The sequence below is a fragment of the Anopheles cruzii genome, chromosome 2 (assembly GCF_943734635.1).
Source record: "Anopheles cruzii chromosome 2, idAnoCruzAS_RS32_06, whole genome shotgun sequence".
Classification (NCBI taxonomy): Eukaryota; Metazoa; Arthropoda; class Insecta; order Diptera; family Culicidae; genus Anopheles; species Anopheles cruzii.
In genome coordinates this window covers 39,652,586-39,667,802 of record NC_069144.1, presented here as the reverse complement: position 1 = coordinate 39,667,802, position 15,217 = coordinate 39,652,586, and the positions used below count along the sequence as shown (strand labels likewise).

The 15,217-nt window shown below is 49.1% G+C and overlaps 2 protein-coding genes across 3 annotated transcripts; one reads left to right on the top strand and one right to left on the bottom strand.

Moving 5' to 3' along the window:
- The first annotated feature begins 715 nt into the window (after nucleotides 1-715).
- On the top strand, nucleotides 716-11,112 carry LOC128269105 (CD63 antigen-like). Of its 2 annotated transcripts, XM_053006467.1 has the most exons (6): nucleotides 716-839; nucleotides 970-1,084; nucleotides 8,599-8,790; nucleotides 8,875-9,045; nucleotides 9,119-9,366; nucleotides 9,908-11,112. In XM_053006467.1, the coding sequence occupies exons 2-6, from the start codon at nucleotides 1,019-1,021 to the stop codon at nucleotides 9,915-9,917; spliced, it is 687 nt and encodes a 228-aa protein (XP_052862427.1). In that variant the 5' UTR covers nucleotides 716-839; nucleotides 970-1,018; the 3' UTR covers nucleotides 9,918-11,112. The 2 variants fall into 2 exon arrangements, with proteins under 2 accessions (XP_052862427.1, XP_052862426.1); XM_053006466.1 differs by lacking the exon at nucleotides 9,908-11,112 and having other exon boundaries at nucleotides 9,119-9,900.
- A 1,073-nt stretch (nucleotides 11,113-12,185) lies between these two features.
- On the bottom strand, nucleotides 12,186-14,477 carry LOC128267385 (proton-coupled folate transporter-like). Its single transcript, XM_053004209.1, has 4 exons — nucleotides 14,423-14,477; nucleotides 13,854-14,239; nucleotides 12,482-13,730; nucleotides 12,186-12,402 (listed from the first exon to the last, which is right to left on the bottom strand). The coding sequence occupies exons 2-4, from the start codon at nucleotides 14,068-14,070 to the stop codon at nucleotides 12,321-12,323; spliced, it is 1,548 nt and encodes a 515-aa protein (XP_052860169.1). The 5' UTR covers nucleotides 14,071-14,239; nucleotides 14,423-14,477; the 3' UTR covers nucleotides 12,186-12,320.
- Between the last annotated feature and the right edge of the window lie 740 nt (nucleotides 14,478-15,217).

Below are 15,217 nucleotides of genomic sequence, written 5' to 3'. Positions count from 1 at the left end.
AATTGGCACTCATCGAGCACTCGGGAACTCAATTTTGTTCATGTTGCACTATGGGTAAATGGAGCACATAAAGCAACTTTAACAAGTTACTATTTATGTAAAAAAAAATTTTATCATGGAGGAAAACATTAATGACGATATCGCGGATGTTCATGTATTTAATCAAGTAGATAATATCGCTTTAAGTTTGGATGAAAAAAGGCTAATTAGTACTCTATCAAACGTTGCAATCATAGTTCAGGGGTAATAATTTGGATGGTAAAAATTACTTGTTTAAAAATTCCCACAAACGCAATGGGTTAAGCCCATCGATCATTTCATATCCTTGTTCAAATTCATAAGGCATTAGATTAAAACATTTTAAATATGTGCACTATGCGATATAAATTCCCCACAGTGCATTAAAAAGTCGCGTGACGGATGAATTCGTGAGATACTTTGCCCGCTACGATTGAAAAAAGCGAGAAAGGAACGAAAACCACACGGATTCCTCGGAAGCGCGAGCTTGTGGGCCCGAGGGGGTAGGAACGAGGAGTGCCAGATGAATTGTGAGCTACCTTCGGGATTGTCGTAGGTTGACTCGGCTTTTTTCGGGATTATCGTAGGTTGACTCGGGTGTCAGGTTCGTCATCAAAGTTAGGTTCGCAGTGTCTTAGTTAGGTTCCAAAATCTGTCAAATTTATAAAAACAACATTCATAAAATATTTTTGACGTTAAACGAAAAATCCATTACATTGAGACGAAATAAGCGTCAAGCTCAAATAGTCGGTTGGATTTCGCTAGCGCTCGAATTGTTCGGTTGGTTATTTCAGAACGTGTTAAATCGTGTTTTTTCCGTGGTAAGCTACCGGTGACTCTGTGGCTTGCGAGCGAAACAAAGTGTTCCCCCTGGTTCCACGCGTTACCTGCCTGTGGCAAACAGTGACCAAAATTTAGAGTGTGTGCCTTTTCTTCCCCTCTAATCGACAGCACCAGCGCCGTATAGTTCACCGGAAACGTTAACGATCATCGCTACAAAATGGCTCTCAACTGTGGTCATTCGACGATAAAGTATCTGCTCTTCATCTTCAATCTCCTGTGCTCGGTATGTGTAATTATTTTCGTGCTTTTAGAAGATAAGATTTTCGACAAATCCCGGCTGTGGGCAGCGAGTGCGCGCGTCACAGGAAGAGACAAAAACAGACAACAAAAGGGAAAGTACCGATGCGTAGTAAGCCTTGTCTGCGATGATCGCATCGTATTGTTGTAGCAGGCAACGGCCGGTCCCTTCGGAAATATAAACTGGGAGAGAGGCACGGACACGGAACAAAACAATCCGCCGTGCCGCCAGATTTGTTGCATGGCGGGGTCGTTGTATCCACAAGTCTGTCTGGTTGAAACTTTAAACCATTTCTTGTTTCTTTTCCAAGTGTATATTTAGAACCACGTAACGCTCGGGTTACCTCGCTGTCGAGAATCGGCCGCACTTCGTTCGCACTCCATTCGCTTCCGACCTTTCCAAGGACGGTACAGTTTCCAACAGTTTCCAACACTTTCGAACATGAATCATTGCCCGAGATCGTTGTTCTCGAAGAAGGCGCCGATGACCGTAAAATCTGCTGCGTAAATAAAATCAAAATATGCCGCGCTACCGGCAATGGGAGACGATTCCCGCGAATCCATCGCTTAAGCACACACACACACACGCGCGCCACAATCTTTACGTGAATCTTGTTTCTGGTGCGGTCGGTGGGAATCAGATTTCCGCTCCGTCGACGTCGGAAACGAGACAAACACACACACACACACACATAATGTGAGTCAGAATGTATACGGCGAAGTTTTGCACAGAAACAGAAGGATTCGGCAAAACGAAACAAACTTCCTGTCGAGACGATGGGTGGTCCCTATGACAACGTCGGTCGAGTGTGTGAGTGTGCTTACCTGTTGCTATAACGAGACACTTGCAAAGGTGCTACTTTCCTCACCGAGCTCTTAATTTGGCGGAGTGAGGAGTCCGTCTCAAGCCTTGTTAAAACACCCCGAGACGATGTGTTTGGAAATGGTGCGTCTGGCCGCAATCCCTTTTTTGCGCTGCTGCGCCTTCTCTGGGGAGTTTCAGCCCACCAAAAACACGGAGGGGTTTCTCTTTAGCAACGGGAGGGCAATGTTTGCTTGGTGAAGTTTTCATGTTTATTCATGCCGCCGCACCGTTGGAACACGCACACATACGCACCGCGACGAATGTGTCATCCATCGATCCTCCTGTCGATCGTCACCAGACCCCGGTGGCGGCAATTAAGGGTGTGTGCGCCACGCCCGCAGGCGAACGTGTGTGCGTAGGCTCATAAGAAGCAATGGAATGTGGTGTGTGGTTTAATATAGGTGGGGGAGCAACGTGTTAAAAAGAGGGGACACTTACGTAAATACGTACCTCAAATGCAAACGTCTGGGGTCGTGGTGACTTTCCGTCAATCGTTTCGAATCTTAGGTGGAGACCGTTCTTCTCACCGTAAAAAGAGCGAAACAACATTGTGTGTTAGTCACAATTCAACCTTTCGTCCTTTTCAATTAAACTGATCAAAAGCATATGAAAGCGGCTGTGCGGTTCTGTTCAATCGACTGACTGCACACGCACACACGCTGAAGTGTGGGAATGATCTCATCGGCAATTCAATTTTAATATTTCTTTTTTATGTCCATTGCTTAGGCACAGCGAGCGAACCAGTGGCACCACCACCGTGCGCAACAGGTTGTTTTTATCCGAGCAATTTAACGCCGGCTCGGCTGAAAATCGATAGATTCGAACTGGAACACATGGGTCGACCATTGACGGTGGACGACCGAGCAGCAGCCGCCTTATCATAAGATAAACTATGCATTTTACATACCGGAAGCTCACACACACACACTCGGTGGCGTCCTCCAGGTTGTACTCAGCCGGTTGCGAAATAATTCCGCTTCCCCTGCAATCGGCAACGCGTTTGAAAGGTTGATAACAATGTGGGTTTCCGCCTCATTTTGCCGGCTAAATTCTGGTGTCCCCACCCCGCCGTTTATAAGCGCTGGGGTACGTTTCTATCGCTCGATAAAGATAACGAGTCCCTAGTCCCCCCCGAGTGCAACATGAATCATCTACCTCTTTCAGCCCCAAAAGCACTCCGTCCTCGGCCTCATTATCGCGGCATCGCGGGCGTTTCTCGATAACGTGCTCTCGACCACTCATGCCCGAGCATTGCAACATAATTGGTTTGTAGCGTTTTTAACAATTATGATTATAGCTTTTGCCTTCTTTGTTTACTAAATCATGAGCGCGCTACGTGATCGGACGGGGATCGATCTCACGGATTCGTTCTCCAAAAAGAGCGCGTCCATAAGTGCCGTTTTCTTCTGCTTCTCATACGACGGCCCGATTTATAAACACACTATAAGCAAGGCGCGCGAAGAAGCAAATAAACAAACTTTGTGCGTTCTTCTGGCCCATTAAACGTTGCCCCGTATTCCCAGCCCCAGAGCTGGGAGAAGTTTCTGACAAAATGCGTGCTTGAGGTTATGTAGCGTTTGCGGCGATAGTTTGTTTATTTGAAACATTCATGCAAACGATCGACGGCGGAATGTAGGAAGCATCCTAAAGGCCGCGCTCGATCGGGTTTCGTTCGCAGAAATCGATATTGTACCACGAAAACAACTCCAGTTACGGAAAACTGTCTTTTGGAGGAGCGTCTTAGCCCGACCCCGGTGGGGCAACGTTTAAGATTACAGCCGAATGTCGTGTGGCAGCCGTTCCATCATGATGTGTTGCTGTCAGTGTGACTATCGGACTATCTTATCGGCGAAATACCTCGACGAAACATTACGATTAGATACGCTCTTTGGCCTAGCTACTACCAGCATGCTTGTCGGTCCGGGGATATGGACGTGTCTGCTACTGGACAAGTTTTCGTGTCCCGCCGCCGTTCTATGAAATATTGAAATTAAGTAACGTATCGTTCATTGTCGACCGGACGCTGTTGTTACCAACCATTGTCAATAAATACCTGAAGTGGTCAGCAGCTACCTTATAGTCATGGGCATGGCTTGATCGGTTCGATTCACGTTTTTCGAACAGCAGACGGTTGAATAATATTATTCACGTTTTGATGTATAGGTCCCCCAGGTTGCCGTGACGCGGCGTACCGGGCGAATTGCATCCCTCGGTCGCGAATCTCGGTTGTTCCGCAGTTGATAAGATTACGATTGTGGAACACTCACTCCTAACCCGGGGGCGACCGATTAGGAAAACACACTCTCGACACCCGAACGCGTCGTCTGCGGTGGTTATTGAAACGCTGGCCTATAAGATGGTTATCTGTTTTGTGTTTTTCTTGGGACACCATCCAAAGCCGAAGATGAATTATGTGCGCCGCACCCGTTGTTGCTTCTGTTGCACGCTCTGCCACCTTCAAGGCGGGTCAGTGGAAGTGCTCGAGTGTTTTATTGCCTTTAACCTGCTACGCTATTTCAAGCGCAATCGCGCACGGAACACAACACCGTGCAGTGATCCACTAGCAGCGCTTGATCGTACTGCTTTTTGCCGGGCGATCCGGTGGGTGTCCCTGAGCGGTGACATATCGGGACGTGAATCGCGAGCACGCATGGTGTGAACATGCTGCTTTGTGGTGCAAGGCTCCATATCCTTGTCCATCCCCACGCAAGGCTATTGGCGCGTGGTTTCCATTTTGTTGTTGCTTCAATTCCTCGCCAAATGAGGCGCCCTGTGTTGGTACCTTGTGTACGATTGTGAAGCAATTTAGAAAACCTAACCTTTTTTGTGGTGATTCACCGTGTGCGATTCTGAAAAATCGAAAATGACGATCAGCGCCGTGTCGGTTGATCTCATCAAGCAACTCTGCCCACCGGAAGCACTTCGCTGGGACGCAAAAATGTGGCTCACATGACACACAGAACGGCGGCGGCGGCGCTGTTTGTGGTTGATTCACAACAGTCCGGGCGGCCCTGTGCTGCCTGCCGCGACTCGCCACCACCCTCTGCTGGTCGATCCTCTTGCGCGTGTGCTACGTGAATTGCAAATGGCGACCGTGGTCCGTCGATCGCGCGCGCACAGATCACGAACACTGTAAGCGCGCGAGCCGGGTTAGCTTGGGTGGAGAGGTTATGGAAAGCCAGCGAAGCTCGGAGAGCAGATTGAGGGATGCGTTGTATGTGTATGTGTGTGCGGGCTCGATCGTGCAAAAACTGCGCGAAACCACAATATGCAAAGAGAGCCCCTCTACAGAACAACGCTGCCAAGGTCAACTTCTCGGGGAGCAGAAACTACGCCGATGGATTAGCTTGGCTTGGCTTTAGTTCTGCGTTTAAAGTGTTTCACTTTTCCAAGAGACAGGCAACGGTGTGCGCGGAGTCTCACTCACACAAACGGTCGGAGGTTGGTGGGGCATCTTATCGCACGAGGGGGGCAATTACCCACCACACAGCGCTAACCACTAGAATCACGCAAACGGTGGAACTCTCTCGTGTACTTTTCTAGAACGTGGGCAAATACGTTCTCATAGGCCACTAGAAAATGCGCGCGGTGGTGGACACGTGCTGTGTTGCGGTCGCTTGCGCAAACCGAGCGCAACATGTGCAAACCACCATCTGCTTGACCTGTTATTGCCTGCTGATGATTCCATTTTGATTTCGTTTTAGTTCGTATCGTCTCGTCTGGATTGACAGCAAATTCCTCTCAATTGCGAAAATAAGCCCAAATCCAAGGTTTTATCGCGGCCCTACACAAATCAATAAACAAGAGGGGCCCTGTTGCGAGTGTGGGCCCCAAACCCGCCTACACGACGCGGTTCGCAAACCCTTCAAACAGTGCGCCCCATCGTCTCGAGAACCGCAAACAAAAAACTCGCGCCATGTTTTTCGTCATCGTCCCCTGAGGGGGAATATCACCTGAGTAAATTGGACTTCGGGGAGAGAGACTGCGGAACGCTGTGGTGCGTTCCGTGCGTCACCGTGAACCAGTCCGACTAATTTTTCGATTTGCCAAGCACAAACCGGCGCGCGAGGTGCCGGTTGAAGGTTGAATACTTTTTCCGCAGCTCTCTATCAGAATAGCAGAGAGCTCTGGTATCGATGAGTCAAAACTGTACCATTTTATTAATGGCTGTTTACCCCCGCCGAATGGGGGATGATCGAGCGCCTTTTCTCGGTAACGTTCTTTCGACACCCTGGCATAGGGGAAACACCACAACCGAAGGACGATCCGATCATGACACGGCGCTAACTTTCATTCCCGAGCCGCGGATAACATTCTGTGACCTACATTTTTTGGGACACCCGAGAAAGGTGAAATCTGTTGAACCTCCGTTGGGTTTGGGGCTGCCGTGGTCACCGCAAACGGGTCACACGCTGTCGGTTCGGTTCGATTTCCCCTTCCGACGATAACCTAATTCTGTTCGATTTGCGTACCGCTCTGTTGTCCCCTTATCGGCAGCAGCAGCAGGTGGTGGTGGTTGGTTTTGGGGCTAGGACAGGCGCCCGTTGATTGATATTTCATTCGGGGTCGCTGCTTGCTAAAGGAAATGGAATCGTCCCCGGGACCTTCGACTCCATTTGGCACACAGAGAAACAATGAGCATGACGATTCAACACGTGACGTCATACCACACGGCCACAGAAGGGGTCGGCCAAAGTCAGTGCATGTCATCCTTGCACATTCCATTCGATCCCTTAGCGGGCGTGCTTTAAATTGTAAGTTGTTCATAATCATAATCATCAGCCACTGGCCCGCCACGGCCAAGGTCAGCCGCTAAGGCCGTTCGCGTGCTCACGCGGCCACCACCAACACTTCCCATATGGTGCACAAAACGATGGCGTATGTAGGCGACCAAAAGTTCCCCGTATTAATGGGCGATTGTTGCTCGCCACGGTCACCGATGATGATGGTGACATCATCTCGGGGAGCAGCGCACGTTAATGATATGTGGTGTGTATGGGTGGGTGGTGGGAATGGTGCTATGCAAAATAGATGAAGCGTCATTTGTCACCAGCGCGAGCGGTACTGTTGTCCACAGACGACGATAATGGAGCCCGCGGAACACCTTACGCCGCGTAGCTATATTTATTACCGTGAGTCGGTATTTTGTCGCCCGAAATTCCTACGACAACAAACGCGGTTTGTTTGTGGACCTTTCGGCGGCGAATGGCGTCTTAACTGTGGTGCCAAAGAGAGCGCGTCCTGTGGGCAAGCTTTTTCCGAAGCCGCAATAACCACGCGGAAGCCCCCCGAAACGTACGCGCGTGTCCTTCAGCGAGAAAGAACGGTGTGGGGCCTGCCAAAGATGAGCCGCGCGCAGACTCACTGCATTTCTGTTGTTATGATTTTGGTCCGTGGTCGTCTTTCGGGGCAAACACGGGGTTGTGTGTCCCTTCCGTTCCTTCCATTTACGAGACGGCTTCCGTCCCGAAGAAAGAAAGAGAGAGCAAGACGGGTGTGTTTTGTTGCCGTCGTCTTCGTCCCTTTTTTTGCCAACGGCTCGCAACGGATTTGTTTTGGGGCGGCAAAAGTTAGGCTTCTCCGCCGCGCAATTATTTACTTACTTCGCCCGACATGCTGGTGCCATGCTCCTCTTTCCATTCAAGAATCGTGGCACCGCGCTATGACCGTATGACCGGGGAGGGGAAGGCGGCAGAAGAGACCATAAGCGGCGAACTGAGCATTACAATATCCCGCTTTTAAGTGCGGCCCGAAGGGGAAACCCTGCTGCGTTGCTCCGGATATCTTAACCCGATGCGTGCGTGTGTTTCCATCGATGTGTCCCCCCCAGAGGAAGTGTCTTGCCGACGGACGACAGTGTTGGGGCTAGTTGGGGGGGACGAGCACAGGAATCCAATGGTGTGGTGTTGGGCACACCAACAACCGGTTGTTGTCGCTTCCGTCCGCAGCAGCTACGACGGACGCACGGAACGAACCCGTGATCTAATCGGCGAAACATTTTATTATTCGCCCGGGGCAACACTACTCACTCTTGGGTTCCGCGCGTTCCGCTATGCTGCCCATATCCGTTGATCGATCGATGAAAGGTTCGAATCAGTGGTGTTGGTGATAAGATGCCTGATGATTACGATGATGTATCTATATTTTAAACGATACAAACTATCACCACCGATTGTCGGGGCGCGCTCTGTGGGGGTTCGAGTTTCCAAGAAAGACACTCCCGATTCCGGGAAACGGTTTTTGGCACTACGGCCTCGCGGCCTCCAAAATCATCTCGTTACGTTTTGCAATGTTTCGTGCGGGAACGTGTGTTTGAATATTTAAAATTTACGCCGCACTTTTTTACGGCGATCTTACGATTGTTCCACGTTTTGGGGTTGACCACAAACCACCATCTCTGGCAAAAGGGGTTACTCGTGTGCCGTTCAGTCACAGAAAAAGGAAACCATAAAAGAAGCGACACACGTCGGAGGTTTTATGGTTGGTTTGGGTGTGGCTTTCGAACGTTGGCGTCTCGTCGCGGAAACGACCGGGATCGAGTTTGCAAAAATCAACAGCAGATTTATACCTTAAACTGGGAAACGCATTTTGGTCTTTGGTTTGCTAATTGTTGACATCATCTCTTCCGATTGCAGCTCTGCGGTATTGCACTGATCGTGATTGGTGCCATTTCGTTGGTGAAATTGGACGACATCCGCGACATCAGCGATGAGTACAACATTATTGCCCCCTCCGTTCTGCTGATCGTGTTCGGTTCGGTCGTGTTCTTCATCGCGTTCTTCGGCTGCTGCGGTGCCATCCGCGAGTCGTACTGTATGACATCGACCGTAAGTAGCGTACTCCGTTGATGTCCGTGTTGGTCGCCAAAAAGTTTGTTTTAATTTCGCTGCCATTCTTTCGCCCCCCAACAGTACAGCTTCTGCTTGATTCTGCTCGTGATTGCCCAAATCGTGATTGCCGTGCTGGTGTTTGTCTTCATCGGTGACGTAACCGAAGCCATCCAGAAGGGCTTCGAGCGTGTCTTTAACGCCCGCGATCAGAACGCCATCAACGCCGATCTGGTCAATACGATCCAAGCCAATGTAAGTATTGGTCGCCCGCGCTTTCTTTGATATCTATTTACTGATCATCGCAAACTGTTTTGTTTTCTTGTAGCTGGAATGCTGCGGCAAGACTAGCTTCTTGGACTGGGGCGTCAGCATCCCGCAGTCGTGCTGCAGCAGCAGCGGTACCGCTCCGCTGTGCGTTCCATTCGTGACCGGTTGTGTTAACCGTTTGGCCGACTTCCTCGACAGTGCCGGAAACGTGGTGGCCTGGGTTTCGCTGGGAGTTGCAGGCGTCGAGCTGCTGGGACTCATCTCGGCCTGCTGCCTGGCCAACGCCATCCGCAACGGAGAGAGAAGGTCGGGATACTAAGGCTGTGACAAAAAACAGATTGAAGGGAGAGGGAAAAGGGTGGTGCATTTCATTAATATCCACTCTCCCAATAACCACACACCGCCATCATCCCGCGACGCGACGGTTCTCGGTTGTGCAACGGTAACACAACTAACACATAACGCGCCGCACACGCTGAGAACGGTCAAACCAAACCCCGGAAAGGAAGCCTCCCCAATTCCCCGGGGTGATCGCGTATCTTGCCGGTCGGACACAGTCGTACAGTTTCCTCATTCCACACATTTCAACAATCCCTTCATGGTGCGCACCACACCACACCCGTATTGATCGTTGATAACAAATACAAACTAACACTCGTGTCTCTCACCGAATTAAACCCGCCAACGATCCGGACGTGATCTTCTCACCACGCAGAGGTGTTGGGGCATCCACGAATGGAGGAAACGCGGTGACCGCGTGAAATCGATCTTATTAATTCTAATGAAACAATGTGTCTTTTTCTGTCTACCCGTTTGTCCTCTGTCCCCCTTCCGTGTCTCCCAACAGATACAGTTAAGCCTGTGGTGTGGAGCCACGATCGCGCTTTTATGTGCCGCTAGAGGTGTGGTGTGTGCCACGGTGTGTTTCGGAGCGTCTATGCAACATTATAATCGTGCTTTATAATCGTACAAGATATATGTTAAGCGAGAGCCACTAGGGCACGGGGGGACACATCGGGGCAAAAAGCGTACCACTTGTGCACATTACTCTCAAATCCATCCATCAAATCCGGGACGCGCGACCCGCAGATTCTTAAGAGCGGCACACATTCAGCACAATCAGATACAGAGACATGGTGAAGACGAAAATTCACACACAAACACTCGAAAGGACCTGCCCATCCACAACAGCAGTGGCGGTCCGCCATCGGTGGGGGGGACTCCAAAACAACAGCGGAAGGCAGACAGAACGCGGTGTCGTTGGGTTTGTTGCAGGAAGCGGTAACTACAGAAAGTGCATCTGTAGAGAGGACACACGGACAAAGGAAGTAGCAGTCCAGCCAGAACACCGCCTGCGTGACCCGAACGAAAGAAGACCAGAAGTTCCCGCTTGATGAGCAGAAAATGATCACTGCTGTGTCGTATTGTCGTTCCCCTGTTTGTATCAGTTCAGTTCTATTTCCATTCGCATCGGTGTAAGAAACTCATCCCCCCGAGCCACGGTTTTATCCGTCGGGGCCGCCACACCCGGTTCGATTCGTTCCGATCTTCGAATATTCCTGTGTGCCGATAGGGACAAACACAAAACGACAGCAAAACTAGGAGCATCGGCTAAATTTAATCATTTTTTCACACTGTTCAAGTAGCACTTAAGAGCAGGAAGAAGTAATAAGGGCGATCGATTTGCACTGTTGCACGAAGGTTTAGTAAGGATTGTCTCGATTCTCAAGCTTCTTTCGCGTACGGAGATTTACTTTAAATTGCGTGTTTGCTTTCTTCAGTATGGTGTTGCAGTTGCGCACTATCTATCTAAACGTTTGAATATTTATTGATAAAGAAAATGGATTAAAGAAGTTGAATTCAAGCTTTCAGTAGCATAACCACACACTTCCCGCAACCGGAGAAGAAGATCCTTAGCACTCGCTCGCACACACCTAGTGTGTCCATGGGGTGCGTAACGGTGCGTAGAGTTGTTGAATTTTTTCGATGTTGACGATTCGAAGCTACAAGTATAGAAATATATGTACCGGGCAACCACTTTTTGTCGCTATATTGTGTCGTTGTTGTGTTGCTTCATTGTTCATGGTGTAATTGTTGTCGTCTGCTTGCTGCTTCGCAGGGTTTCTGTTGTCTGTTTTCCTTTTTTGTGTCCGGTGACGTCCTATTCGTTGATAAGATTTATATTTCAGGACTGAAAGAAATCATTCTAAAGGTACATGAAAGAAAACCGTGCTGTTGATTGATTTATCCTGGAAACTTGGGGTACTTTCTTACAATTCGCTACTACATTCCTTCGTGAGTCCTTAAATTCTTCACACCGTAACAAACCCAAGACCGCTCGGCGGTTGTAGCCGGATAAGGTGAAAAAATAATAAACCATTTGGTACGTAAGTTATGTTGTGTATTATTTTTGAAAGAATTCTGTTTCCTACTTTGTAAACAATGCGTCTGGTACGATGCTCTCGTTTCTCGATACCAAAAGCCAATTTTCGGCAGTGGATCTGAAACTTACGAAAGTTATCAGGAGCAAAGAACCGTCGCGTAGGAAGCGCAAGTTCGCTGGGGAGATTGTCTGCCCTTGTCAGTCCTTCAGCTAGGGTGATTTATTTCTATCTGTGGGACCTGTTACCACCAAGGCCTGAAAGAGGGGACACAAAGTGGCCAGTGAGAATCCGACACGGATTGATTTTCTTCAAGAAATATTGTGTCGACGAATTGGGGAAACAATTTTCTCCATTATTCGTGTGTGTTGTTCCCGAGTCCCTGACCAAAATCATTGACGATTAGAATATTGCAAATCTGTGAACGATGCTGTAGGCCATTCTGATTTGAGTTATTACAACAACAGCATCTACATGTTTTAACGTGCTTTAAAAGAAGGCATTGCGAGTATATTCAATTTTAAACCGAATCTTAACCACCTTTCTTTTACAGACCAAAACAGCTGATTTTGACGTTTCGTTTGGCGGGAAAGTTACACTGCCTTGCGGTTGTTGAACATTCAGAAACCATTTTCAGTTTACGCAACGAAATAACGTTTTGGTAATGGAGAATTTTTTTTGCGAAAACATCTTTCTACTTTATTCTAATTCGTACTCACGTCTCGTCAGTATATCCGGTTTGTGCCAGTAACACTGATAGTTGTGCACGTTTGTTTTTTAAATACAAAATTACCACTATTTACAACTAAACTTCATAAAATATGACTAGTAGTACCATTGTTGTTTCCACGCGGAAGAGGACTTTTTAATCTACCGCGTTCACGTTAGAATTTCACTGTCTTGGCGTAGCAACGACTCGGCCGGACCAGGTTTCCGCTTGCGTATCAGCACGGCAATGATTCTGTATGGACGAACATAAAAAAATAAATCACAGAGTTGGTGCGCTATTTTACGGATAAAAGACCAGCACAAATGCTTACCCAACAAAAATCACGTTGATGCTAAATATCCCCGAAGCGACAAAGTTGAACACTTCCGGCGCTGTCGCCACGGTTGCGTTGTAGATGTACGTAAAAAGCGGTGCCGACGCCAACGAAACCGTATTGGTCAGAGCCATCGCGATCGAGTAGAACTTGGCGATCTCACCGGAGGGAATGATGGCCGAGCAGATTGCCATCAGGGCGGGTCCTTCCGTTGCTTTAAGTGGAGTGACACCGGTGGCCAGAAACAGTTGCCATCCCTGCTGCGCCAATCCTTTGATGAGCGCGTCGATCGAATAGTTCACCACCGATAGCAACGCGAGCCAAACGTCCGGTAGTTTAAGCATCGTTTTCAGCAGCGATATGCCGATCAGGTTGCCAGCGATTATCGAAAGGAGCTCGACCGCTTGCCAGATGGTAAAATCCTGTATGGTCCACCCAAAGACGCGGCGGGTGTACAGGAAAAACACGGTACTGCCACCGGAACCCAGCACGGTCACTACACCGATGGCGATCGTTAGCCACACAATGCCCCGATCGAAAGTTGATCGTTTCTTGAAGAACGTTTTTAGCAGTTCGCTCAGGTGGTTGACGCGGAAGATTTCGCGCACCTGACGGTGGACCATGTTCGGGTCCGGATGGATGCTGTCTTCGAGGTAGAAGTGTAGAAAAGCACAGCTGGCAGCCATCGAACCGGCAGCAAGGAAGAACATGGTCGGTACATTGGTCAACTGCAGGATGAAGCTACTGGACAGCAGCCCAATGAAGGCTCCGAGCATTGTGCAGGCTTGCAAAATGCCGATCCGCACAGTGCGATTCTTTTCCGTCGTAATATCCGTGAGGTAGCTAAAGATGGCAGCCATCAGAACGGTAGTTCCGCCCAGGACGGCGGCCGGTATGTGTGCTACGACGTAGCACCAGGGATCGACCAGGAAGTGTCTCGACAGTAGCGAAAGGATGCCAATCATTACGTAAGTGGTAACGTATCCTACAGCCGGTACCAACATTGCCGGCTTTCGGCCATACTTATCTGACCAGGGCCCCATGAGCAAGGCACAAAGCGCTGGCAGAACCGAAGTTATGATCGTGTTCACCATTCCGATCCGGGCAGCGTATGGCTGAACGATCGTTTCTAGCTGCGCCACTTCGGACGAGTTGCTTTTAGTGCCTAGCTGGGCACACAGTTTCGGGTCGTAGCCCAGCGTCACGACACACGATTGGTAGATGATTTGATCCGCCAATACGACAGCTTTCGAAAAAGAAGGTAAAACATTATGAACAAAAACTTGCAAGTCATGTACGATTTGTTACACAGCGAGGAAGTACAATAAGGCCACGCGATAAATGGCCGCCGTGGTTTTATGCGACTTACCTGATACACTTAGTCCGAAACACAGTAAAACGAGAATCGGTTCAAAGGTACAAACACGATCAGCCTTGGGTTCACCTGCCATCGTTGGAGCTGCGGATGGCGCAGTTGTGGTTAGTGGCGGCATCGAGAAGATTGGTGTTGTGGCCAATAGTGGCGTATCTTCATCACTGTCCCATGCGTTGTTGTTTGTGCGAGTTCTTCGCGTGGCGCCACTCATCGTGCTGGCTTAAATTCAACACGGACTAAGATCTCACACCGTTACCAACTATTGTGTGTGCTCCGGACTTGGCCAGCGAACGGTGTCGCGATGGCTGAACGCAGCTTTATCTGTAGCTATCAGCTGTGCGTTATCTGCGCGCGACAGCGGTCCACATTACTCGTCGCACCTGATGAACGGCACATGAATCACAGGCATTATTTGAGGCGTATTTTCAATTGATTGGCGGTTAGATTACGATTTCATGAATCACGCTTACAATCCAGCGGTTTTTGGAGGTTTTAGCCAAAGCCAAAAACTGACCACACTGCATAGAACTTATCCATTTGTACACATTTCTGCGTTTTCTTACCCGAATTGCTGTCTGGAACAACGTGGTGCTAAGGTCGGGAAAATGATGCCGCTCGTCGGTACTACAATGCGCAACTGCGAGCTCTGTGAGTGCGTCTATCGGTGCACTATCGATATCGGAAATTAATCTTCGATTACTTGTTTACTAAACTTGCGCAATGTGTCTCTCAATGTTGCCGGAAGAGTGAAGCGTGCGACCGCTCCTATGGCCTGCGCAATGACCAGCACTGTGCCGGAAGAGCAACTGTCGAATGTAACGACCGCGAGTCACGCTAGCAAATAAAACGTGAAGTCGCCGTTGCCATCAATATTAACGGTTCGTACCTGTCGTGGGACTATCGCGCGGCATTTCGAATACGAACGAAACTCCATGACTCATTGTTGCAGCGAGCATTGGCAGCCTGGGCGGAAAGTGGGGAGACCAATTTGAGCAAATTAGCAACACCACGGGTGACTGGTTGTTCGGATGGTCCTTTCGATAACGGCGAGATTGAATCGTTCAGCTTCCATCCACCAGTCGTACGCGCACGACTATCGAATGCCCCTGGGAACGCCAATGATTATGCCTTTAAGTGTTGGTTCTGGCCAGCCATAGGACGTCATTGTTGTTCCATGTTGCAGCTAATGATGAAGGTGGGCTTATCATCGACGTGCATTCAGGGTCAAAATCTTAATCGGTTGCGTTGGGACTTAACCAGGTTGGGTAGTCGCTGCATACTACCAAATAACGTACAGTCAACGTGCGAAATTTTGCACCATTAAATGGCTATAAAGCAGGTATAATTTAAAAAAATAA